The 26,947-nt window shown below is 45.4% G+C and overlaps 1 protein-coding gene across 1 annotated transcript in view; it reads right to left on the bottom strand.

The window, feature by feature from the left end:
- Positions 1 to 2,396: 2,396 nt before the first annotated feature.
- LOC107378231 (kinesin-like protein KIF26B) overlaps positions 2,397 to 26,947 on the bottom strand; it is a gene marked incomplete at its 5' end in the record, with an annotated part of 38,181 nt that continues 13,630 nt past the window's right edge. Inside the window, 10 exons of the mRNA XM_070541943.1 lie at positions 2,397 to 2,841; positions 7,035 to 7,185; positions 10,848 to 10,988; positions 14,749 to 17,809; positions 20,391 to 20,550; positions 20,745 to 20,883; positions 21,170 to 21,347; positions 23,255 to 23,526; positions 24,978 to 25,071; positions 25,186 to 25,398. Coding sequence (XP_070398044.1) covers positions 2,787 to 2,841; positions 7,035 to 7,185; positions 10,848 to 10,988; positions 14,749 to 17,809; positions 20,391 to 20,550; positions 20,745 to 20,883; positions 21,170 to 21,347; positions 23,255 to 23,526; positions 24,978 to 25,071; positions 25,186 to 25,398 — 4,464 coding nt within the window. The remainder of the gene's footprint in view (positions 2,842 to 7,034; positions 7,186 to 10,847; positions 10,989 to 14,748; positions 17,810 to 20,390; positions 20,551 to 20,744; positions 20,884 to 21,169; positions 21,348 to 23,254; positions 23,527 to 24,977; positions 25,072 to 25,185; positions 25,399 to 26,947) is intronic.

Here is a 26,947-nt window from a genome sequence, read left to right as displayed (position 1 = left end):
AGATAGAGACCGACTATAGTGAAATTTACTTTCATGTCTCGAGAACTCAGTTATAAAAAACTCAAAGGTTATCAGAAAGTGGTCCGAGAGGACTGGATTATGTGGAAAGATCCTTATTTCCTCACACTCTATGCCATAAGTCGTGATGATGACTAATGGTGATGTAGAAAGCCCACGGAGGGTCTGACGAAGAACAAAACTGAGCATAAACGCTCACCAGCCTCTTTTATCAGGTACGCCTATCCAGACTCACGCCCTGTCCTGTCTCTCGCTTCCCCTCACCCCAGCTCCCAGCCCTCCTGTACTTAAACCCCTCCAGTGCTGTGTCTCTTGCTGCCTCACTGTTCCCATGTCCTGCGCGTGTTTAGTATTAAAAGACTTTACCTGTCCCAGGTTGTCTGCCTGCCTGATTCCTCCCCAGCGTTTGGATCCGTACCTCCGCTCCACTCACCAGAGCGTCGTGACATCCAGCTGCTTGTTTACACCAGTACCACTGCATTTATACGCCAGGGTGGAGATGGTCTGCTGGTGATCTAACTAAGCATCAGCAGACATTCCCTCCCTGTGTAACGTGGGAGTTAGAGTACTTCAGAACCTGCTGAACTACTGGGATCTGAACCCACAACCAAAGCTATGGTTCACTGATGGGTTGCTATCAGGGCAGACTCTGATGATGGTTCCTATAGAACAACATTTCTGAAGCTCATTCCAGCAGAAATCTCCTGTGAAATGAGCATGAGCTAGCTAAGGTCTCCTTCTGAATTATTAACCTTTAGACGAGCCAGAACAACGAGGAAATGGAGCAGAAGGAGATGCAGGGAACGTCGTGGAAGCAGGAATACGTGCGTCTGCTCTGACAACACTGCTCTTGTAACTGGACCCCTTCGGGGCTGATCTCTGCTCATTCTCTTTACCTTCTCATCAGCGACAGGCGGGGACCGTCCCAGGGTGTTGGTGGGAATCAGCTGTCACAGAGAAATGTGCAGAAAAGACAGAAATCATGAAAACTGGAGTGTAAAGAGTTTATTTTTGCTGCAGTCTCCAGAGTTTCTCCTGACATCCAAACGCAAATCTGAGGTCATTCATTCATTCATTCATTCATTCATCGTGCTGATTCATGATTCAAAAACAAACTATGTGTTTCTTCCATGTAAAACTGAAATGCACATATCTGGGTCAGCTGTAGTTGTGGGCTGATTATCGTGCATCAGTGGGTGCTCTCTGATTGGTTGAGAGCCAGAAGGTCGTTATGGAGCAACTCCCTGTTGCGTCGGATCATTCCCTCTAGGATGTCAACGTCTGCTCAGTAACGTCTTCACTGAAACACGTTTAAAGGCATCAGCTGCATCACTTTACATGATCTTCCAATAAAATATGAAGTTTCAACCATGTCAGCACCAAAAGTCTATGTACACCATGGCACCGGGGGTAGGAGAGCTAACTCACTGACCACGACACACAAACACGTTCAACACGACTAGACTTGATCAGCCCGACTGATCGAGACCAGCTTCACACAAAACTGAAAATCTTATCCTACGGATATAAAAACCACAAAAGTCTCTGAGAACCGGTCAGCCACACATATTTAATATGAGTCAAACTGTGAGAAAGGCTGAAATGTAAGGAACAGAAAGCATGTGAGAGCATTAAAATGTGTGAATGTATGAATGTCTTCTGTCTGTGAGTGAGTGAATTTCAGCTTCTGAGCTAACCCTAACCCTTTCATAATATTCACACATTTACAGAGCGGCTTCATGCAGACGGGTGTGTCGTGTCTGGAAGACTTTCTGAGCAGTCAGTAGCTTAAATCCCAACAACACCGGACCGTTGCTCATCAGCACGTTGTCCGCTCAAGTACCGTTAGCTCAGATGTTAGCTACGCTTATGACTTTACATTTTTATCACCCTGGTGACGCAAAAGCATGGATGCAGAAACAGATAAAGTTCTGCGTGAGGTATTTGTCTGATGACATCATCTTTCATCATGAGAAACAAAACTAGTGCTCAGGTTTAAATCCATCAGCCTCTTCTTTTGAACCAACCCAACCCAACCCGGCGCGTAGCACATCAGACGCATTTTACTCAAAAGCTGCTCACACAAGGTCACATGACGACCGAAGTACTGCGAGACCACGCGTCATTTCAGCGGTTCACATGCTAACGAGGAAGGAGAGGGATGGCAGCACGGACCCAAAAGGGTCTGCGGTTTATTTTCTGTTCCATTTACACGAGCGTCACAGGTCGTCATGTTCTAGTTTTTACTAGTTACGCAACCGGAAATCTGCATGGGACTTTTATTCTGAAAGTTTCCAGATGTTGTCCACTACTGGTGTGTTTGGCCCGATCTGAACTACAGAACTTGATGCACTCTGTGGCCGTTGTGAATGCACCAGCCACCATGACGGGGACTGTTTACGGCGTAGTACACTTCACAGAGGTGTGTGTCTGGTGGAAGGATGTGGTACTGAGGTACTTCAGCCCTTCTAACGTGTTTTTCTGTGTAGAAGTTATTAGGAGTTGTTTCCATGCTGACTGTAAATAAACACCTGGGTGGCCGTGACTAGACAAACAGAGTTTGTGTTTATCATCAGCAGTGGCAGAGTCCAGGGATGAAGTCGTGTCTTTCACACGGGAACACCATAAACTTCCACATCTTTCCAAGCTTCTGCTCTTTTCATCGCTGTTCACCGAGCTGCGTCCTGCTGGACGCTGTAGAGCAGGTGACCATCACGATGCTGGCCTTGGTACGGTTGATGTCGTTCTCCAGCAGGATCTTCACCTCCTCAAAGGCCTCCAGACGTTCCAGGGAGTCCACCTCGATAGTCGACCGCGGGTCTGCTGGGGAAGGAAACACTTCATCTCACAACCTGATCTACTGCTTATTGTGTGTGTGTGTGTGTGTGTGTGTGTGTGTGTGTGTGTGTGTGTGTGTGTGTGTGTGTGTGTGTGTGTGTGTGTGTGTGTGTGTGTGTGTGTGTGTGTGTGTGTGTGTGTGTGTGTGTGTGTGTGTGTGTGCGTGCGTGCGTGCGTGCGCGCGCGCGCGCGTGCGTGCGTGTGTGTGTGGCACCGAGCAGGGGTGGGCATACTTGTTGCCCCCCACCTTGGTGCCTGTGCGTTGGGGTTTACCCCGGTGAACAACAGGGTAGCGTCCCTCCGCCTTCGTGTGGGGGCGGGTTCTGAATGTGGTTGGTGCTCATGGGTTAAGCCTGATTTATGCTTCTCCGTCTGTGTCAGTGCGGAGACACACAACGCCATTATCCATCCTTGCGTAGGGCACGCAAGTACGTACAGAGCCGAGCCCACTTTTTTAAACATCCATCGAACGAGACGGATTACGCAAGCTTGTGATTGGTCAGGACGCCGCTGTTGTTTACAGCGCCGCCATTGCAAAGAGAGCCGAGGATAACTAGCGGCAGACACGGAGCAGCTTGAAGAATACCTCACGAAAAAACTCTAAAAATATGAACGTTTGGTTCTCCCGTGACTGGAGGAGTGAAAAGATGTGCAGCAAGCGTTTTATTGGTGGACGGAAATGACAGGAAGTGTGGGTTTAGAGGTGGGGAGCGCATGAAGAGGTGGGAGAATGAGAGACAAATATGTCCGTGTTAAAAGTCTCATATAAACAAAAAACACAATATAAACAACCATCTTGGACCGATACATGATGGGATACCACAGAACAGCGCTATGCCCTCTGCTGTCCTGGCGGGCAATTGCTTTGCAACACTCCCCAGGAGACGGAGAAGTGAAAGAGCAAAACGCTTCCGTCAATCCGTGCGTGTCTGTCCCTTGCGGAGCTGACGGAGAAGCATAAACCAGGCTTTAGGGTTAGCTAGCTAAGCTGCAGGTCAGACTACCCACCCTTTTTGGAGTCCTTGGAGGGAGCGCTCCTTCTAGTGACTCCCTCGTTCTGCTGGGGGACTTTAACGCTCACGTGGGCAACGACGGTGAGACGTGGAGAGGTGTGGTTGGGAGGAACGACTCCCCTGATCTGAATCAGGGTGGTGTTTTGTTACTGGACTTCTGTGCCAGTCATGGATTATCCATGACTGGCACCATGTTCAAGCATAAAGGAGTCCATATGTGCTCTTGGCACCAGGATGCCTTAGGCCGCTATTCGATGATCGACTTTGTTGTTCTTTCATCTGACCTGCGGCTGCATGCCCTCAGCACTCGGGTGAAGAGAGGGGCGGAGCTGCGGTGAGTCGGCTTCAATGGTGGGGAGGGTGCTGGATGACCTGGCAGGCCCAAACGTAATGTGAGGGTCTGCTGGGAACGTCCGGCAGTATCCTGTCAGAAGGAGCTGCAAGTCCCACCTCCGACAGAACTTCGAACTCAACTCAGCCTTCATTTATAAAGCACCTTACAGGCATGAGCATGCCACCAAGGCGCGGTACAACAGAAGAATAAAACACATAGCGCCACAGACGTAATTAAAACCACAAATAAGAATCACAAAACATAAAACATTAGCAATCGCTAACCCACAGAATCAAAAGCCTGATCGTAAAAGTAGGTTTTCAGCCTCATGTTAGAAACCGCTGCCGATGGAGAGCCCCTAATAGTTGGGGGCAGTGCGTTCCACAGTTTTGGACCCGCAATAGAGAACACCCTGACCCCTCTCAACTTCAACCTAGCCTAGGAGCCACAAGCAGCAGCTGGTTCTCAGAGCGGCGTGACCGGGCCGGAACATACGGCTGCAGCAACTCCGTCAAATAGGCTGGAGCCACACCACTCAGCGCCTTAAACACCATTAAAAGTAGTTTAACCCTAACTCTAAAATCAGCAGGTAACCAGTGGAGAGCAGCCAACATTGGTGTCACGTGTTCATGCTTCCCTTTGTTGTCCAGGAGTCTAGCTGCAGCATTCTGGACAAGCTGCAGCCGGGTTACAGCACCTTACTTCCACCACATAAAACAGAATCACAGCAGTCGAGTCGTGAGGTAGTAACAGCATGAACAGCAGTCTCAAGGTCACGTCTAGAGAAAAACGGCTTTGCTTTAGCCAAACGTCTTCCATGATCAAATGAAGAGGATACTACAGTACCCACATGAGCATCCATGCAGAATGCACCGTCCATCTTCACGCCAAGGCTGACTGCTGAGACACCCAAACAGGAGTTCAGTTCACCGCAGTCTACGTTTGAAAACTCAACGTGTCCGCTCGGACCAAACAACAGAGCCTCTGTTGTTTCCCATCGAGACGCAGGAAGTTTTCTGCCAACCGTATCTTAATTTCTGCCAGACACCCAAAAAGGGTTTTATCGTGTATCGTTTAACTTCGAACACATGCCGGTGGAAGCGGGGGACGTTATGAGTGATCCATGTTCTGTGCTTCTATTATTGAGGCGGCTGGCCAGAGCTGCGGCTGCGGGGTCGTCGGTGTCTGTTGTGGTGGCAACCCCCGAACCTGACGGTGGACATCAGCAGTTAGGGATGCCGTCAAGCTGAAGAAAGAGTCGTATCGGGTCTTTTTGGCCTGCGGGACTCCAGACGCAGCTGATCGGTACTGGCAGTCCAAGCGGAATGCTGCTCGGGTGGTCGCGGAGACAAAAACCCGGGCGTGGGAGGAGTTCAGTGAGACCATGGAGCTTCGAGGAATTTCTGGTCAACCATCTGGCGTCTCAGGAGGGGAAAGCAGTGCGCTACCAACAATGTTTACAGCGTTGACGGTGTGCTGCTGACCTCTACTCGGGACGTTGTGGAACGGTGGACAGAATACTTCAAAGACCTCCTCAATCCCACCGGCACGTCTTCCAGTGAGGAAGCAGAGTCTGGGGACTTGAGTTGGACCCCATTCTCTGGGCCGAGGTCACTGAGGTGGTCAAAAAATTCCGGGGATGGCTGAGATCCGCCGGAGTTCCTTAAGGCTCTGGGTGTGTTTGGGCTGGTTTGGTTAATGTGGCTTTGCAGCGTCGAGTACTGTGGGGGGTACTCTGAGTGTGCAGTACCAGACCCTCTGATACGGGCTGTTAGGGTCCTGTATGACCAGTGTCAGAGCTTGGTCCACATTGCCGGCAGTAAGTCGAGCTCCTTTCCGGTAAGGGCTGGACTCCGCCAAGGCTGCCCGTTATCACCGATTCTGTTCGTACTTTTCATGGACGGGACTTCTAGGCCCAAGCCCCATCCGACTTCATAATCCATCACGCTTCTTGGTTTTGGTTGTTTTGTTTGTTTATTTTAGATATCTCATATGTATTCCAGTTCCATTCTTAAACGTTCTTTAGGAATTACACCTCGTTGACCTTTGAGAGGGTGTACTTGCCATTATCGTGGCATCTGTTGAGAAAGGTCTCAAAACAACAAAATTATCACTTTTCTCAAGACTTTCTGTGAGAATTTATTGCCCAACACAATTTGTTATTTTGACTGACCAAATTCTTATCATCTCCCATCTGATCAAGTTAGATGGACACAGCAGGGACAGGAAGCTTGTTTTTCAAAGTAAATTATTTGGTATCGTAGGGTTAATTTTGTGAGTTGGGAGGTTTTTTATAAATTCCCTAAAGACACGAAACACAGTTTTGGTTAAAAGTTTAGGTTCATTAACGGTACATCTGACTCAGTTGTATTTTTAATAATGATAATACATCGAACTTATATAGCGCTTTTTAGGACACTCAAAGACGCTTTCACACACACTCACATTCACACACTGCCAGTGATGGTAAGCTACTTGTAGCCACAGCCGCCCTGGGGAGGTCTGACCGAGGCGAGGCTGCCATTTGGTGCCGTCGGCCCCTCTGACCACCACTAACACAGGAAGGTTGAGTGAAGTGTCTTGCCCAAGGACACAACAGCAGAACTTATTCCTGGCGGGAGTTGGAATCGAACCCATGACCCTGCGATCGTGAGGTAACCCGCTCTACCACCTGAGCTGCTGCTGCTCTACTGCTGGATGAAAGTATGTTCCTGATCACTCTGTGAACAGAGTCCATGTGCTGACTCTTCACAAAGCCTGATCATCATTTGTGACCTGTAATGATGGTGTAAATGAGACGCGTCGGTGATGTCACGATAACATTTACTCACACTCTTGGTTCCGTTTGGCAGGCTGCAGCATGAGGTTGTGTTGGACCTGCTCTAGCCCGCTCCCCCAGCTGTTGTATTGGACTTGAACCTCTGAGGTCCTCCGTTGATGGCGCTCCACAAACTGCAGCTTGGCGCTGAAGCATGCAAGGCCCTGAAGGAATAAAAACACACATTTTACCCGTTTAATTTATTTAATATGTATTGTCGTGTGTCTGCGTCGTCTGCAGTGATGAATGACCTCTGAGCAGCAACCTCGCCCTTCAGACACATTAACACAATGTTTGGATGCAGACTATCTCTGAGGAAGGAAACAAAGCAGGTCTGTGGGCGTTACTCCTGCAACCCTAACCTCATCACATGTACGAGTCGAAACACACACATGTCCTGTTAAACACCAACAATATGGACCTCAGTGTTAACGATAAACTTTGCAACAATAAGTATTGTTGGTTTGTTCTTCTTTAGAAGCGGTTGTGTTACAGTGTGCCATGTTAACTGTACGTTTGGAGGACGCCTTTGTTCCCCGTTGCAGAGCATTGACCCAGTTTTCCCCATGTGGTCATTAAATTTGTATCAAAGAAGCTGCGTCTGAGACCGGCAGAGGCAGACCTACAGTCTCAGGGGAGCTGACCTGTCACCATGGGGACATGACATCACCACATGCACCACATTTTGCTTTCAGGCATGTTTTAACTGAGCAGTCCTGGCACACACTTGGTAAACACTGTTCCTCAGCAGCAGTCGGTGAGAACCCGACACATAGCTGCCTCGTTAGATCAGGAGGATGGTTGGTGGTCATATTCTTGTGAGAGTGGGATCATGGAAGGGCAGGACTTTGTTACCCTCACCAACGACTATAGCGAACCCATCAAAGCTCTGCACAGGCAACATATCTGGGTGATCAGACTCCAAACCCTGTCGTCTGAAGCTTCACTCTGATCTGGCAATCTTCTAGAGCAGGCCCACCCGGGCTTTATATACCCAGAGTATAACTTCATAATAACAATAATACTACATTTTATTTAACAGCACCTTTCAGGACACCCAAGGAGACTTTACAAAAATGGGGAAAATAATAAAACAAGCTAAACCGTACAGAAATATGTAAAAACACCAAGATGCTAACATTTAAAAACAACGTATTAAAACTAGGTGTGAAGAGGCGGGTTCTGAGATTTGATTTAAAAAGTGGGAGAGAGAGAGTGGTGCGTAGATCGGGGAAGAAAATTCCAGAGGTGGGGAGCAGAGTGGCTGAATGCTCTACTCCCCGTGGTGACAAGGCGAGCGGGGGGAGCTGAGGAGCAGTCGAGGAACGAAGAGCGCGGTCAGCAGTGGTGATGTGAATGAGATCATAAATGTAGGATGGAGCCAGGTTATGGAGAGCTTTGAATGCGATGAGCAGAATTTTGTTGATTCTCTGTTTGATGGGCAGCCAGTGAAGTTGGCTGATTACAGCAGCAGATGTGGATATGATGTTGAGCAGACATCGTGGCTCCTTGTTTAATCTGTGGATTTAAAAGTACTGTTTGACCCAGCTTGACCCGGCTGTGTAGATGTGACCTTTGCCACAAATTAGAGGACCTTCGGTGACGCTACATAGGGTCAGAGAAGTTTGTGGGGTCTAGGCCAGGTTTCTTCAGAAGAGGTGTAATTATGGCAGTTTTGAAGGTTGAAGGGACAATTCCAGAGCTTAGGGAGCGATGAATAATGTTGGTTATGAGAGGAGCGAGAGAAGAGAGGCAGGTTTAAAAAAAACATTAGGGAAGGGATCGAGCTGGCAGGTGGAGGGTCTGGATTTAAGGATGAGTTCAGTGATGTCTTGGACTGAGCGAGGGAAGAAGGTGGAAATGATGTTGAGTGATGTGGGGAAGGGAGAGTGATGTCCACTTTGGGGACAGAAGCACTGTGAGAAGTTAGATGTTGAGTGATGTGGGTGACTTTTGAAACAGAAAAGGACATGAGGGCGTGACAGAAGTCAGTGGACTGCAGAAAGAGGGGGAGGGAGTCGGGAGGTTTTGTGAAATTATTTGAGAGAAAAAAGAGCTTTTGAATTATCTCGATTAGAGTGAATTAAACCAGACTTAAACTTAAAAGGTATTCACTCTTACTAGAGACCACTACAAATGTATCAATTAAACAAGTGAACCACGCCTTTAAACAAGGTAAAACAGGTCTACGGTTCGTATAAAAAAAGTTTATGACTTTTTTGCACAAAATCAGTTTCATATGAAGGGATCTGAGCAGCTCTGTTCTGGACATTTTCAGTACCAACTTCTAGAATGACCCGTTTCATGGCTCTGTCACGTTGATGTAAATAAGCTGTTTCTGGCCACGCTCACCCATCCCCTGATTGCGCCATAGGAAGTGAGGAGCTTGGTTATCCGGAGGGGGCTAGAAGCTGGGGCTGCTCCTCCACATCCAAAGTGAAATCCTGCCAAAACCAGGTGAGGGGGGATTCTATGCTAATTTTCCTAATTGTGATGTCACAATAGGGGACATTTTGAAATGGCCTGTAGAAGATTATGATTCCTAGAAGTAAAATCAGACAGAAAATCCATGAAGGGTTTCTATTGACCTTTGAGGTGTTCATACTATTGTAATGTTTTGTAAGTGGTCACAAATATTAAACTGGCAATGAAATATGAAAAGTATTCAACAAGATATTATGTTCATGAATATATGGATCATTAATATTTTTGAGCTTTTAACATCCAAATTACCTATTTCCAGTGTTAACTGGATATTAAAGTGTCAATAATACTAATGATCCATTTATTTATGGAACGTTACATCTTGTTGAATGCCTTTCATATTTCATTGCCAGTTTAATTATCACAATCTGCTCCTGCCTCCCTGACTGTGACTCTCCCCTGCCTCCTGATTAGTTTTATTTGTCTCACCTGCCCCTTGCTAACCTGCCCATGTGTTCCTGATTTTCCCCTGTGTATGTATACCTCCCTCTTTATATCAGTCAACGTCGGATTGTTGTTAGTCGTGTTGTTTCTGCCGTACCCTGTCATTAAACCCATTGTTACTTTATCCGTGCCTGCATTCCTGCCTCCTGGTCAGCTCCACCACTCATGGTCCACCAACTCCTACACCTCAACATGACCACTTACAAAACGTTACGCTATGAATCCGAAATAGCAGGGGCCCGAGAACAAAACCTTGGGGTACACCACAGCAAAGATGTCTTTAAGGTGACCTATAAAGTGAAGCAGCAACACTAACTGAACAATCACTAAGGATAGAAGATGGCCTCTGTAAGGCAGATCCTGATACACCAGCCCATTACCTAAACCCGTCTAGTAAGGTGTGGTGGTTGCTTGTATCACAGCTGAGGGAGGCCAAGCATAAGAAGAGCCATCTCTGTCAAATGACCTCTACGGAGGCCTGGTTAAAACTGATCCAGAATGCTACGTTTGCTAAAGCAGCAGGTAGCTGCTTGGCCACAATCCTCTCGATAATTTAGTACATAGCTTTTCACATTTGGATTGATGACCGCATTGTTCATATTAACCAGAACCTGATGGCTGGATTGGAGTTACTGAGACCAGTGGGGCCCTTGCTATGGACTGGACCCTGGGGCTGATGGTGATAAAACAGCTTTAAAAACAGGTGCTGGAGAAATATCTGAAGAGGATGTAAGAGGGTTTATTGAGGGGTCAAAAATGTAAAATAATTGTACCTGGGATCTTGTTTTTACCAGTTTGTCCTGAATCGACTGTTTTAAGAACAAGCCCTGACTTTACATGGTGACCTTTAACCTCCTCTGAAAAGACCATAGTAAATGCAGCTTCTGTGTTCCAGCACCTGCTGTTTTCTGCATCCTTTGCACATCGTCGATCTCATAGACTTTTATCTCGTACGCCTCAGGAATTCCACGATCTGTCCAGCGAGACCGCAGACCGCTGGCTGAGCGCTTCATAGACAGAGGTGCATCATGGGAAAGACCTGAAACAGAGTAAAAGGTGAATCTCGTCATTTTCTCTTTTGAAGAAGACATAGTGATGTATCAGACAGCTTTTTGGTCCACTATGGCTGCTGCTGAGCCACTTTTTCAGTGTCAGTGTGCATTAATCTGGATTTAGTCAACAAAGTAATTTGGGGTGAAAGTAAGTTTTACTTGTACTCTTTCTGGATTGAAAAACTTTAAGTACACAAATTAAGTGATTTTGTGTACTTTGCATCAGAATATTAGAATTTCCTTCACCACAAAGCAGATTTTTCTTGTTCCATCAGCAGCCTCATAGCTCTGCCTGCTCACATCATCGCTTCTGTAGGAAGAGCAGATTGCCAACACCCATCTCTATAATTCCGTTTTGTTAGCCTAGCACATGAATTTCTACATTTATGCTTCTGTTAGTGAGTGCAACACCGGGTTCATGTATTAATTATGCCACGTCGTACCTAGTTACACTTTAACGCGGGGGAGGAGCCTAGGCCTGGCTGCGTTTTACAGCCACGTGTCACTTCTCATTAGCGTCACATTAATATGTCATGGGGCCAGATTACAAACCAAAACTCACATACTGGGACAGCAGCAGCTCGGGAGCTAGAGCAGGGTGTTCAGTACCGGAAGGTTGCTGGTTCGATCCCGGCTCCGGCCAGAGAATGCTGCTGTCGTGTCCTTGGGCTAGACACTTAACCCACCTTGCCTGCTGCTGGTGGTGGTCGGAGTGCTCGACAGGCCTCTCTTGTCAGTGCGCCCCAGGGCAGCTGTGGCTACATCGCAGCTCATCCCCACCAGCGTGTGAATGTGTGTGAAAGGGTGAATGACTGATTGTGTTGTGAAGTGCCTTGGGGGGTTGTAGAACCCTAAAATGCGGGTTGTTTACTTTACAGAACTACGGTCATGCTCTGTTGTTATTCAGTAAAACAACTTCAGAGGTGAGAAGGGAAACACGAACATTACTTGTTAGGAGTGTGAGCGGTACATTTTAAAGTAAAATTAAACGTTTTTAAACGAGGCGCGTGTCCATATCCAGTGTTAAACAGCCAGAGGTGTCACCAAGTCACTGCTTTAAAAGTCACTAGTCTTTCCAGTCGAGTCTCGAGTCAAGTCCAAGTCAAAGACAACCAAGTTGAGTCCAAAGTCAATGATGTGGGAGTCCAAGTCCTTAACTTTGAATTTTCAAGTCATAATCAAGTCATCTGTCCAACTTCAATTTAATGATAAATGACTCGCTTCTGTATAGCGCCTCTCAGAGTAAGGACTCCAAAGCGCTTTACACTACAGTGCATCATTCATCCATTCACAGACTGATGGTGATGAGCTACCATGTAGCCCCAGCTGCCCTGGGGCGCCCTGACAGAGGCGAGGCGATGATAATAAACAAATCCCAGAAATAAAGCTTCTCACGGCTCCTGCTGCTGCATTTAGCAGTAAACCAACCCCAGAACCAAGAATGATTTATGATTTTTGTCCATGTCGGGCCACGTTTGTGCTAAAATATCAAATATGCTCAAGTCATCGTCAAGTCAACAGATGCAAGTCCGAGTCAAGTCGTAAGTCTTTATAGATTTTATCAAGTCAAGTCAGAAGTCATTAAAATACTGACTCAAGTCATGTGACTCGAGTCCAAGTCATGTGACTCGAGTCCACACCTCTGGAAACAGCAACTCATGTAGTGTAGGTACCAGATCTGTTCCAGACCCAGTGTCTGTTGATGTTTTTATTTATGTTTATTTATCATGCAGACGCTTTTATCCAGAGCGACTTACAGTTTATATCCTGTAGGGCGTGTTGTGATCTGTGGGGGAGACCAGAGAACCGGAGGAAACCCACGCGTGCATGGGGAGAACACGCAACTCCACGCAGAGAGACCGCAGCCGAGTTTCAAACCTGCAATGATGATGTCACTCTGCATGACTGGCTGGGCGTTGGTATGTTGGTGCTCAGGAGTTTGGTTTGTTAGCCTGATCTACTCGGGGTTGTAGTTTTCACTGATGTAGAACGTTTACAGGCATCCACCATCACCTTTCAACCGATACTCCATCCAATAAATAATCCCAGACTGCACCAAATAAATCAATAAATGACATCATCTAAATACTCAAATTACTCACATGGCAAGAAGTAAGCTGTGGGGATGATGCATTTTTATTTATTAAATAACTTCAGTGAACAAACAGCAAGTTTCAAGGATAGAATTAATAAGTATGAAGAAGAATTCAACACTTAAGCAGATAATTATATAAATACATGCAAAAACACACGTATGAACTGCATTTAGAGGCTTTTTGTTGGTAGAGTCCGAAACTGATCATAGTGCTTAGCTTTGTAAAAAAAACAATGGGGCAAAATTTAGTTTGTGCAAGTGGCCTTGTGTCAGTGTGATGTCATCAGTAGGCCCTGGGCAGATCAGGCTGCTCGAGCCCATCTGGTCCAAATTCAGCAGATGCATCCTTTGAAGGATCCTTCCTACCCTGTCGAGGTAGGCTAGTTACTTTGCTGACCAGGACGGCTATGGAAGAGGCTGGTGCTGTTACCTCACATCCAGGAAGATGCTAAACAGAAGTTAAAGCAGACGCAGCAGCAAAAGGAGAGGACGCGTCCACAGCCAGACACAATGTGGACATTTCCAGCAAAAGTCCTGAAGTTTGACTGAACCTGAACAGATCTACCAGCTGGAACGCCTACTGGAACGTTGTTTGGGAATTTACTGTTACTGGCGTTTTATTTGAACGTTATTAAAGCCACACCTGTTTAAAAAAAGAAAACCTGAAATCAGAACCAAGGAATGTGTTGAACCGGGATTATAGGCAGACTCTTACAGACAGTTATTTTTATCACGTTTTCATGAGTCAGCAGATTTTGGTTTTTAGCCAGGAAGCCTTGCATTTTCCGAAATGGACTTTTCAGGAAAGGAGGAAAACATATTAGGCCCGGTCCACAGGGGCAAGATAGTTATGCCAACGCCATGTCTCGTGCTTGCCGATGCTGTTTTGACGCCGGCTGCCTGAGTAAATTGTTTGTGAGACTTGTGTGTGCACATCACACGTAGGTAGCATCATGTCAGTGTCACCAAACAACCCCTCACTCTGCTGCTGATCTAGAAACGACACAAGCCGCTGGTCCCACTCATGTCAAGGCCTTTTAGCACTTGCCGGACTCGCTATTGAAGCCGCCATCTTGCATCTTAGTCTTGGTCAAGGACCGTCATTAACCACAGCTGTTAATATGCTGAATTAAACCAGATATTTCTCCATGAGAGTACATCGTTGGCTTGGGTCCATGCTGAGTAGTAGTTTGGTTTTAGAATCCGTGTGGCGGTTTAACATCACTGCGTTTATCTGAGACAACATCTAGTTGTTTTTGAGTGACTTTACTCAGTGGGGTTATTGTAGGTCAAAAGAAAACAATAAATGTGAGCTTTACATTATTAATCAGCAAATTATCATGAAAAGAGCTAAACTATGAAAACCAAACCATTTACGGGGTTTTGTTCACACAAAATTGCCAGAAGTGGTACCGAGTCATGGTTTTATAAGCCTTTTGCTGTTTTTTAAGGTCTAGTCTAAATCGACCCGGAGTGACATGAGTCTGACCCGAGTCCAAGTCACGTGTCTCCAGTCTGCACCTCTGATAATTACCCAACCTAGAGCTATTAAACCGTAAAATATACATAACATACACGGGTGCTTTGGATTGCAGCCTATGACCATTCAGTCATCTAGTTCAGTCAGTAATCCAGCATGTGAGAGGTTTTACCTGCATTCCCTCTCCTGCGAGATGATCGGCTGCTGCGAGCCGCACTGAGCAGCGAGCCGCTCCGATCGCTGATGGATCCTCGGTTAGAAGCGCTGCTGCCGGTGCCTTCGCTGTCCCTGACCAAGCTGTCGTAGCCACTGCTCACCAGACTGCTCCTGTTAGAGAAGTGTAGGGATGTCTTTCCCATGGCTGGTGGCAAGTCTCCACTTAAAACACTGGTGGTGTCACTCGCATGCCCATTCAGGTCATCGGGAATGCGTGGAGCGGTCACTTGGCTGTATGGGGAGGGGAGAGGTGTCATGTGATCTAATCCTGCCAGTGTTGGGCTGGGGGCCCGTTCCCTGAGGAAATCTGAGATCTTGCTGCTAACAAATCCCTGAATGGCAGATTTTGTCGATGAGCAGGTGGAGCTCTGGCTTGGGGTCCGGCTGATGGAGCGGTGAGATCGTGGAGGGGAGGAGGAAAAAAAGGAAGAAGTCCTCTCAAAGCTTACTGTCTTGCAGTCTGGTGAAAGACTGGCGCTGCGGTTGGACTGCTGCAGGCTTTTATGGGACATGCTTAAGCTCTTGATGCTAGGGGTGGACAGGCGACGAACTTTAGGGCTTCCCATCCTAAGCTTTCCTACAGCTGAAAGCTTGGAAGGAGAATTCTTCGCAGGCGAGGATGTTGAGTTTTCAGAATGAAAGAAGTGATGTCCCAGGTCAGAACGAGGATTCCTCCTGGGACTCTTATTGGACCGGGGAAATGTGCATTCTCTATCACAGTTTTCTTTACAACCAACTTTCCAAGCAGCTTCAGCACTTCCCCGGGAGCTTCCTTTAGAGCTCACAGAGGTGTTGCTACTGCCTCTTTCCAGGGTTGGAAAATCTCTCGGGGTCCTTCCGAGGGAATTGGTCCTAGTCGCCAGCTGCTCTAGTTTGGTGCTGAAGAGCTTGCTGCTATTCTCAGCGGGGGATTTTAGCCTGCTGCAGGGGTCATCAAGTTTTCTTGTCCAACTTGAGGTCATAGAAGACCCTGTGGCCTTCCTGAGAGCACCGCTAGGATCCTGTTTGAATTTTGTTGCTAGCTTAGGCGAGGAGGATGAATGGAGGCCGTGGTCTGCTGCAGACTGCTGTCTGCCATGCCTCGTCTCCAACACCTCCCCCGGGCTACAGGGGGTAGATGATGTCACCTCCCTTAAGTGGCTCTCTTGGTGGGTGAGGTTTCGCCAGGCCTTTGGTAAACTGCTTGTTTGAGAGGAAGCAGGGTTGGTTTCTTGGCAACCAGGGACAACAGCTGTTCTCTGGGGGATGTTGTCAACAGGTCTGCTGGTAGATGCTGCCCCAGCTGAGAGCTTTTCCCTGTTAGTGAAACAAACAAGCTGACGTTGTCTGGGGACACTTGGGTCCATATTCTCGTGTCTCTTTTCACACATTTTGCTTTTGTCTGTTTTTTGGGGGCGGTCCTTGTCTCTGAAAGCGTCTTTGCCGTAAGACATTTGAGCAGAAGCTGAGTAACATTCTTTTTCACACTTCTTTGTCTGATGTGTCCCATGACTTCTTCTGTTTGGTTCATCGGTTATTTCCTCACCTTCTTGACATTCAGCAACGTTCCTTTTGAGCTCAGACCCTACTTTGACTTTGTTTAAAGTTTCCTGGGGACGTTCCTTTCCTTTGGCACCATCCAAGTCACAGCCTAGATCGGTATCGATCAACATGGGATTTATAAAGGAAGGCAAGAACCCCTTTTCTCTTCTGAGTGGATAACTGTTCTTCTCTCTGCTTGCACCTGAGTCTGTGGGCTGAACAACAGACGAACCGGCTGCAGCAGAAGAGTCATCATCACTGACATTGCTGATAATCTTTATGGGATGACAGCTGGCGGCAGTCTGAACATGAGGCTGTGCAGGTTCTCTTATGCAAATGATGTTTCCTCCCGTGTTCCCTCTGTCGTATGCACCGCTGAAGGTCACCTCCTCCACCATTGAGAGGACAAGTTCATCTTGACCTGTTTGGTCCAGCGGCTGCTGAACAGTCACAGTGATAGTGGCCTTCATTTCCTTAACAGTCTGTGTGGTGCGGTTAGGCAAGATGTCACCTATTACGATGCTTTTAGCGAGGGAATTCGGTGAGCAGGAGGAGGAAGGAGATATGGGTGAGCTCTTGCCTACTGGTGAAGCTCTTTTGTCTGCCTTGAACCAGTCAGCAGACTCCTGACACTCTTGTTTATCTGATGGGTGACGATCAGACGGACTAGCAGTGGTCTTTCCCCTAGAGTCCTGCTTATTTCCTGAGTTACTAGGTCTGGTGTTGGGAAACTCGGAACGACCGGTCATGCTCAGACCCAGAGTCTGATTCAGCAGTTCCTCGCTGGAACTTGTTCCACTGCACTCCTCACAGTCAAACAGACCAGAGTCCTCTCTCTGAAAACTGTCTCCAGAGGAAGCACCATCAGACTTCTTCTCTCCAAGGGCGGTCTGACTGTAACCCATCCCCGTAGTCAACAATGTCTGTGATGCTTCGGATGTTTCTTTTGGGATTTGTGGTTTTGTTAAAAGGTTCTTAAGAGAAGCACTTTTTAAGGAAGACTTTAGCACGTCCATGGTCATCTCGCTTCCATCAATACAACCTAAACGTTCCTGAAGTTCAGCAAAGGTATCACATTTGAGACAGTCCCTCTCTGGTGACTTCCTTTCTGTTTTTAAAGCATCCACACAGCCCTGGACTGCTTCCTCTGCCTTCTTTTCTTCGTGCAGCTGAGGAATTCTCAGAAGTTCTTCGAGAAGAGCCGTAAACTCTAGGTCATCCAAATCACCTTTGTTGGGATGCAAAGAAGGTATTATGGGCACAAACCTAGGTTGCGTGAGGAGAGGGGCTGCTTTAGAATGGACAGAACCATCTGAATTTATTTGGATGACAGTGTCACAGGACTGGTCGCTGCTGGAACGATCCAGCCGACCACGAAGGCAGAAAGGCTGACCGTCCAAATCTACTTCTTCAGTGGAGTGAAATGCTCTTAAGGGCAAAGCCCCCCGTTTTTCTTTGGGTAGACTCCTTCCACAAGGAGAACGTGATGTAGACTGCTGTTGAATAAAAGATAAATCATGTCATTAAAGTTTCTCATAAAGCTTAAATTAGGGTCAAAAGTCAACGAGGAAATTATTTCTATGATTTTTTTACTTCTTATGGACCTCTCGGCCCCAGACCCTTCCACCTAGAACACAGTTACTGTGTTTGACCGTTTGTGTGATGATGTTCAACATAGTTTTTGTTGTTTTTATGGAGTAGGTGGGGGATGGGGGGGGAGGGGTAATATTGAGGAAGGGATTGTATAAAATCCGAGGAAACTTCCACTTTATGATGGACCCCTGATAGGGCTGGGCGATATATCGATATTTTTAAAACATCGATATAATTTTTAAACAAGATACAAGATGACTTTATATCTTTATATCGATGTAGCTGGTCAAACTGCTTATGCTAGCGATTAGCCGCTATGCTAGCGACATGTTGTTCCATCTCTAAGCAGTTATTACCAACGACATTAATATAGGTTATTACGTGTATTCTCACAATTCTGCTCAACCTGAGAGCCCCTGTGTGAATGTGCTGCTCTAAACTGCATTTGGCTTCCTGGTTTTTAATTATTTGGGGACGTTCAACGCCAACGGCGTTCTGTTTTCCATCCTACTTGTGCGGAGAGACGAGCCAAACCCCTCCCTCCCCTGTGTAATGGGAAACATCTACAGATAGCTGGAGTGGCCAAATTACCTCAAACTTATTCTAAAGATTTGAATGGTAAACTATAGGGTAAATGTTTTATTTTGAAGGCGATTATAATTTAGATTATAATTACTTTCTCTTTTTTCAAGTTTCTTTTGAATATTTATTGGTAGAATTCCTTTATGTGCTTTGTACATACGTTTTAATAAATTATATTCTACTGGTTTGTCAAATTTCATGAGGTCTAGTTGTGAAAACATCGGATCAGTGTGATCCCTGTATCCACTTCCACTAATAACGCTCACCGCTCTTTTCTGTAAAAGAAGAATTGAATGTGTGTATGTTTTGCAGGTACTTCCCCATACTTCCATACAATATGTCAGATATGTAAGTATTAACGAGTTATATAGAATATGCAAAGCTTTTATGTTCAACAATTCCTTCGTCTTATTTAGTACTGAAATAGCTCGAGATATTTTTATTTTAATATAATTTATGTGAGACTTCCACGATAAATGTTCATCAATAATAACACATAAAAACTTTACTTCTTTTATTCTTTCTATCCCAATTCCTTCAACATTTATTGATGCATCAGCACTTTTTTTACTACTACAAAAAACTATAAACTTAATTTTATCGATATTTAAAGAAAGCCTATTGATATCAAGCCATATTTTAATTTTTGTAAATTCATTTTCAACTACATTTAAAACATCTTTTATATTTTCTCCTGAATAAAATAAGGTAGTGTCATCTGCAATAGAGTAATGGTCCAAAGACCGATCCTTGTGGTACTCCACAACTAATATTATGTATAGAGGATTTTATATTATTAATTTCCACAAACTGTTGTCAGTTCGTCAAATAACTTCGGACCCACTCATGTGCTACTCCTCTAATCCCGTATTTGTGTAGTTTATCTAATAATATTACATGATCCAGCGTATCAAACGCTTTTTGTAAATCTACAGAAACACTCACCAAATATTGTTTATTATCTATTGCTATTGAAATCTCTTCTAAGTCAGTTATTGCAGTTGAATGATTAGAACGAAACCCATATTGACTATTATGCAAAACACTATGCCTATGAATAAACTTTTCCAGTGTAACAACAAATAATTTTTCCAGAATTTTTGAAAACTGCGGAAGCAGTGATATTGGCCTATGATTAAGTACTCATGCTTATTTCCACCCTTATAGAGTGGTATCACTCTAGCAGTTTTCCTATTTTCTGGAAGTATTCCTTTAACAAATGATAGATTGCATATATATGTAAAAGGTTTAATAACTGCGTCTATGATGTTTTTCACTAGAGACATATTCATATCGACATAATCATCTGGAGTCTTGTTCGGACACTGTTGCACTATTTGTAATATTTCACTCTCGTCTACTTTATCAAGAAAAATACTATCCACAATATCTTTTATTGTTTTTCCAGTATTAATTTAGAGATATATATCGTAAATCGGAATTCAGCAAAAAGATATCGAGATATAAGTTTTCGTCCATACTGCCCAGCCCAGACTCCTGACCTTTAATACCACTGGGCACTTCTTCTGGACCTTGAAAAGCAGCCATCCAACCTTTGAGCTTTTACTTGTGTTTACTGTTTAAAGCAGACACAGTGTGACTTGCTTAAATGTGAAGTTCACTGAGAAACACATTTCTACTTGTCATTTTTTAAATTTGATTGGTCAGTCTGAATTTTTCATGCAGGCACATGAAAAAGTATTCTACCCCAATTCCCTGCATTGGGGGGCTTCTGATAGGGGTCTTAAACTCTATTTCTCTGACTAAGGCCATTAAAAAATCCATCTGTAATGGTTCAGATAGCGCTTATTTATAACTTTTGCACAGAACCACACTTAAAATAGTCTGAAACATGCCCCTATGGGCCCATTTGAGCTTGTTGACTTGCAGCTGAAACAGTACCTTCGTCCTCTTTTGTGTCCTGCGTATGCGAGAAGCCAGTTGGATAGTCGAGAAGCTCTCTTGAAGTTGAGCCAATGAGTCAGCAACTTGAGCAACTACAGCAACGTGGCAGTTTGAGTGGAGCATTGATTCCCGGAGGAGCATGGACAGTTTACTGACCCTGTGCAAAGACAGTAGCCAGATAATGACCCAGGACATGCTTCAGCCCGTTGGTGGCCAAATATGTGTAGACAACATGCTAATCATGAGCTCCGTTATAAGCAACCGATAGTGTTGAATATAAATCTGAATATGGGTTTGTAACTTACTAAATGTACACACCAGTATAATTTTGAAGTTACACATTAGTCTTACTTGCTGGGGGTGGTTTTATGTCCACCCAGGAGAGACAGGACAATGGGCCCCAGTTCAGAATGAGTGGGTCTACTTCTGCTCACACCTCTCATACCACTACACACATCAATCATGGTCAGCTTGGGGGGGCCTTTTGAACCTGAGAATAGAAATGACAGGTAAGGGAGATCTTCACACATACCCCTAAAGGACTGTAGGTAAACTATAGCAGCGCTTGGTTGTGTTAATGCCTAACCAACATGCAGATTCAGACGGCTGTAGATCGAAAGGAGCCTACCAAAATGAAAGTAGATTGAAGAGATTCCCCAACGATTATTGAAATAGTCAAACACAATCTTCCATCAAAAATATGTTAAGAGGATAAATTCACCCTCCTATGCACTATTTTTAAGTCACCTTGCTGTAGATGGATATTTCATACCAACCTTTGCCAATGGTGCTGCTCTCTGTACGCGGAGGCTGGATGTAAAGGGTGAAGAACATTATAGAGCTGTGACACAGGTATGTAACAAAGTCTGTGCGTCGACGAGCTGCGATGGCAGCATCCAGTAGGGAAGCGGCCCGCTCCGCCGTCGGAGCCTTCACTCGGTTATGGTTACGTATCTAGATGGAAGGACAAAAGAACCATTTTGGTCTTGACTGTGCTTGGAGACATTAGCTAATTAATTAAACTGAGGCTGTTCAGTAAGCTACGACTGGAAGTATGGTTGTTTTCTATAACCGTTATGGAAACCGACTTTAAAATGGCAGAGATATCCTTTTAACCCTCCCACTGCCCTATTAGGTGGTCCCTCCCCGACAAAGGATGGTTGAACAGGGTTAGGGTCCAAGAGGCAGGGGTGAGGTGGTTCTCATGCACCAAAAATCGAAAAAGACACCTGGGGTTCATGGACCATGTTAGAGAAGCGAGTGGGTTGTAAAAAGAAAAAAACACATTTCAGTGAAAACTCTGAACAGAGGGCTTGCTGCAGCAGGACTAGTCATGAAACTAAGAGAAAAGGAAGCAAAACATGTTACAACCCTCATGGAGGAGAGTGTGAAGGGAGGGTTGATGTTATAAAAGAATAAAAGAGGTCAGCGTGAGTTTGGAAGTAAAAGTGTGTTTTGTTTTTTCAAACAACACACATGTTCGACCAACGGTTCGGGTAACCGACTATTGACCGCTAACGGGCGTAAACAGCCGGTTAAAGACATTTTGGAAAGCGTGCATCCTTAAAATGTAGCAAAAAACCAACACAATGTAAACAAGATCACCAAAGAATTGCTTCTTAATACAAACCAAAACCTGAATTATCACAGCGGCGACTACTACCACCAAGATCACAGGATAAAAAATGAACTAAAGTGTTGCCCAACAATCTCTACGACACTTCTGAGGTCTACTTTCACACCCGAATAACAGCTTGATCTCTGCGACCTGAAGACTAACAGAAACAATTCTGTAGCTCTCTGAGAAACATCTGACAGCGTTTGATCCGGTTCCTCACCAGGCTTGGCGCTGACGCAGTCACAGAGGGAGGGGCAGGGTAGGAGGCCAGCAGGAGCTAGGAGCTGTCCAGGGTGCTGAACCAGCCCAAGTTTGGCGCAGAGCTGTTGCAGCACGGCCCAAAAGACCATGGGCCGTTACAAGTATGCTACTCATGCAGTGACTTCTACGGTGTTTTCTAAAACACAAGGATGCGCTGTTCTTTAAGTGTTACATCACTTTACTGAATGTTAATTCTAAAACGGGATTTTCAAATTATCATCCAGTTTTCAATGCTTGAGAGGCCACACACAGTAGTAAAACTGTATGTCCGTTTTAGTCCTGCAGTGTGTTGTGCAGCACCTCTGCACATATACATATGAACCGCTTTCATTCATGGACTTTCCGTGCTCAAACACCTCAAAAAGTAACATCACTGTGAAGAAAACATTTTTCAGACCAAGACATTCCGACATATGTGAAAGTCCAGATTTACAAACTTGATGTGCTTCAAGTAGACCTGCGTGCTCATAACACACCACACAATGTAGGACTATCTGCTAAGATTATCTTTAGATCCGTTCGTGCAAGCCGTGTGAACTGGGTTTTACTGCCACCTGGGCCAGAACACTACTGTTTTTAGTGGTTACACATACTTTTACTACCTTTTGGCTCTAGCGTGTCCTGTTAACTAAAGTACCACACCATACCATACACCTTTATTTCTATTGCACATTTCAAAAACGACATGGGAGCCAACCAAAGTGCTGCACAAAACAATCATAAAACCACATCACAATAGAGAAAAGAACAATCAGTAAAAACACAAAATAAAAGGGTCACTGTCCAAAAGCCGAGTTGTAGAAGTGAGTCTTCAGCCGAGATTTAAAACCAGCAATGGATGAAGACTGCCTAATAGAGGGGGGTAGGGCCAAATAGATTCAATTGTACCAAATTATTTATGAAACAGCCCATGAGCTTTAATCCTGTTTGGGCTCTTTATCCAGCTCCCCTTCTCCCCTTCAAAGAAAACATATTCCCATACCTGTATCCCGTGGGTGGGGTCCTCTTGGACTCTGACATGGGCTTTTGGACTGTCCTGGATGCCCCCCGATGATGGGCCGACCTCCCCCAGCAGATCCCTTAGAGTGTCCTCCTCACCACAGCACAGTTCGATGGCGGACACAGACACCGTCAGATCAGTCCATGTCCTCTCTCTGCGCCGCTCGATGGCACCGTACAGCCAGGAGATGGCAAAGGGAATCAGACCAAGCTTTTGGATGTTCTCACCACTGCCCACCATGCTGGACCAGGATCCTGATTTAAAAACACCACATGTACAGTTCTGATGAAAGGGAAAAGAGTCGCCGTATTTTACGACTCAAATACTGAACGAACAGCTTTTTTCCTAGATGGAATTATTATATAACCCAAAACTTGTCTGTGTGTATATGTATGTGTACACACACACACACACACACACACACACACACACACTGAACCCATGTTGTATTTCCCCTTTGAGACAAATTGGTCTAAATCATTAATTAAAAGCCCAAAGTCATCGTGACCATGACTATGCGTATATTAGAAGGAGTAGCTTTTACATCAACATTAACAAGTGTTCATATGAGAAAATGTGCTTTTTACACGTACAAAACATTCAAGGTTAAAGCAGTTATTCAGATACGTGTCAGCTAATACAACAAGACATATTTTCTACTACATTTGATCTGAGTTACGGGCCAGTTTTATGTTTATGTTTGTTTATTAGGCAGACGCTTTTATCCAAAGCGACTTACAGTTTATAACCTGTAGGGCGTGTTGTGATCTGTGGGGGAAACCGGAGTACCCGGAGGAAACACACGCATGCATGGGGAGAACACGCAACTCCACGCAGAAAGGCCACAACTGGGTTTTGAACCTGCAACCTTCTTGCTGCGAGGCGACAGTGCTAACCACTGTGCCACCATGCAGCCTGTTTTAGCTACTCTCGTCTTCTCCAGACTCTAATTGAATGAGGATAAGAGAATCGGTTTACCCCAATTAAAGGCCAAGCTGCCAGCCGTTACTCAGAGGGGAAAGCTTTCCTGTTCAGGAGATGGATCTCCCCCCGGGCCGCGGGCCTCGGGCCACGGGCAGTCTGCATCAGCCCACTGATTCAATCAGGCTCACGGAGAATGGCGTCATGTGAAAAAACATGGAGACCCTGTCCTTACCGTGTGTGTGTGTGTGTGTGTGTGTGTGTGTGTGTGTGTGTGTGTGTGTGTGTGTGTGTGTGTGTGTGTGTGTGTGTGTGTGTGTGTGTGTGAGAGAGAGAGAGAGAGAGAGAGAGAGAGAGAGAGGGATAAATCTCTTATTGTCCTTCACGAGCTCTAAGTGCGGGTCCCATCTTCCTAACAGATCACATTCCATTTTGTTTACAGTTGATTTGAGTTTAAAATAAATAAATAAATAAATATCTGAGCCTTTTGGCTGAAATGTTAGAGCGGGAGGCTTTTAAAAAGATCTGTGGTGTATTGATGCACATGATTTGATTTACTAACAGGTGAAAGATTGATCCGATTTCGAGAGTCACAACTAAAAAAGACAAAAAGGGGAATTTTTAAGGAAGTTTAAGATCTAATGAAGACCTGTAGAAGGACAAGAACCTAAACCGGAGACGGGGTGACAGGATGAACGATAGGAGGAGTGAGACAGGGGTAATTGGGAGGGGAGGGGATTATGGGTAAGAGCACCCCACTCTCATCTCTTGACTGATAACTCACCCACATCAGCACTTCCCAGACCCAGAACACATCCGTCGCTGCCACTAAGGACACAGCGGAGGACATCAGTCAGGACACCGGCACACACCTCAGCCTGGTCACACAGAACAAAGCCCAGTGTTCATCTCAGGAAGGGTTCACGGGTGAAGAGCATACGCTCCAGCAACAGCAGGAAGATTCACACTGTTGTTAGGACAGAGAGCCCAACCTGGCCTGAATCCTGAGAAAAAGCTGCATCAAAGCTGAAGGTCTTCAGTGGACGCTTGCCCTGCCGGCCCAGTGTCAGTGAGGAGTACGGTAGAGTTTTGGTCACCGGATCCATTATGGTGACTCTTTTCTTGGCTGGGTCGATCCAAAGAACAGGCGGCTGCTGGTCTTGGCTCTCGGACAGCAGCCGACTCACCCTCAGCACGACTTTGACCTGTGCACCAAAGGACAAGTAGAACCATGGCGGCATGTCAGCATGCAGGGATTTCTTGCATTTCATAAAATGAAAGGCAAATCTCGCTTTTACATCTGTTTATGCTGCCGCATGGACGTAATTTTGGGGGGGGACATGTCCCCCCCACTTTTTCCAAAGTCAAGTTTTGACCCCTGCACTTGTTACCATCCAAAAACAACATTACGCTGTATTAAATTGACACTGGTTGAGCTCTAGGACCAAGCGGAAGACAACCGTTTGTGTTGAAGCCTGTTTCCCATTAGAACATACTGTAAAGCCCCCCCCCCCCCCCCGTGTGTCCCCCCCCCCACACACACACACACACTTCTAAAGTGAAAATTATGTCCATGTGCTGCCGTGTGTGTCTTCAGTGATTCCATAAACACTCCAAGTGGGAATGAAAACTGTCCATCTGTTTCCTGTCAGAGTTTGCTTTTAGAATCTGCCATTTCAAAAAGTCCTTCATTGTGATGTCACAAGGGACAGAAGCACAGAACTGAGCATGTATTGATCGTTGAACTAATATAATTAAAATAAAAGATGTCTCCTTTAACTTAATAGTCTGAGAACAGAATCAAAAACAGAAACAAGTCAAGTGTTGCAACGCTTGGTTTAGGCGACTTGTGTTGAACAAACATTCCTAATGTTCATGGGGGGGTTGGACATGAAACCTAGCTTATGACTCCTGAATATTCCCAACCCACAATGCAACAGGATCAATGCCCCAGGAGAAGCTTGAGAAACAGTACATAAGCTTAAAATCCCAAATATTAGTCCGTTCAACTTTCCACTGCAGTCACCATTTAGGTTTCTGTCCTGGATCCGTTTCTTGGCCCAGCCCCAACATGACAACAGTCCAATCAATGACATCATGTCTCTACGACTCCAGTAAAAGTGCATGAAAGTACTTGGCATCGGCTCTGTGGTCCGTTTGGAACCGAAATAAAAACCAGAAAGCAAAATAAAATTCACTTGGATCTTGTATGTCAAACCTAAATCTCACCTAACCCTAACCCTACAATCAAAAGAACCCGAACGAACATCCAGCATCCGAACCACAAACAGTAGCCCTCCAGAGATCCCGCTTGTAAAGGTATTTAATCAGCACGGTGCACTTGTACGTGATTCATTTAAAGAGGTCCTTCTGATATAACGGGTCACTCTTGAGTTTTTCATGCAGGCTGAACATGAAAATAGTCTCCTACACCTATCTCCTGCATTACCTTCTGATAGAATTAGCTTCTGCCACAGAGACAGTGAGTAGTTTTAACTATTCATTCCTGGAAATATCTATCAAACTGTAGTTGAAAATGAATTAAATGATTCCCAGTTGTTGAAAAATATTAGCAGCTTTGTAACATTTAACCATAAAAATCAGGTATGGGAGCGGATCTAAGTCTCTGGGCGACGCCATGTTTCCTTCTACGGTAGCCCATGAGGACAAAAGGCATTTACTGATTTGTAGCAAATGATTACAAAACTTTCATTAGTCTTAAATGTTGTTTTACACATTTCCTTCTTCACTTGT

This window comes from Nothobranchius furzeri, chromosome 2 (genome assembly GCF_043380555.1).
Source record: "Nothobranchius furzeri strain GRZ-AD chromosome 2, NfurGRZ-RIMD1, whole genome shotgun sequence".
Classification (NCBI taxonomy): Eukaryota; Metazoa; Chordata; class Actinopteri; order Cyprinodontiformes; family Nothobranchiidae; genus Nothobranchius; species Nothobranchius furzeri.
The sequence above is the reverse complement of the archived record's forward strand: the minus strand, read 5'-3'. Positions and strand labels throughout refer to the sequence as shown.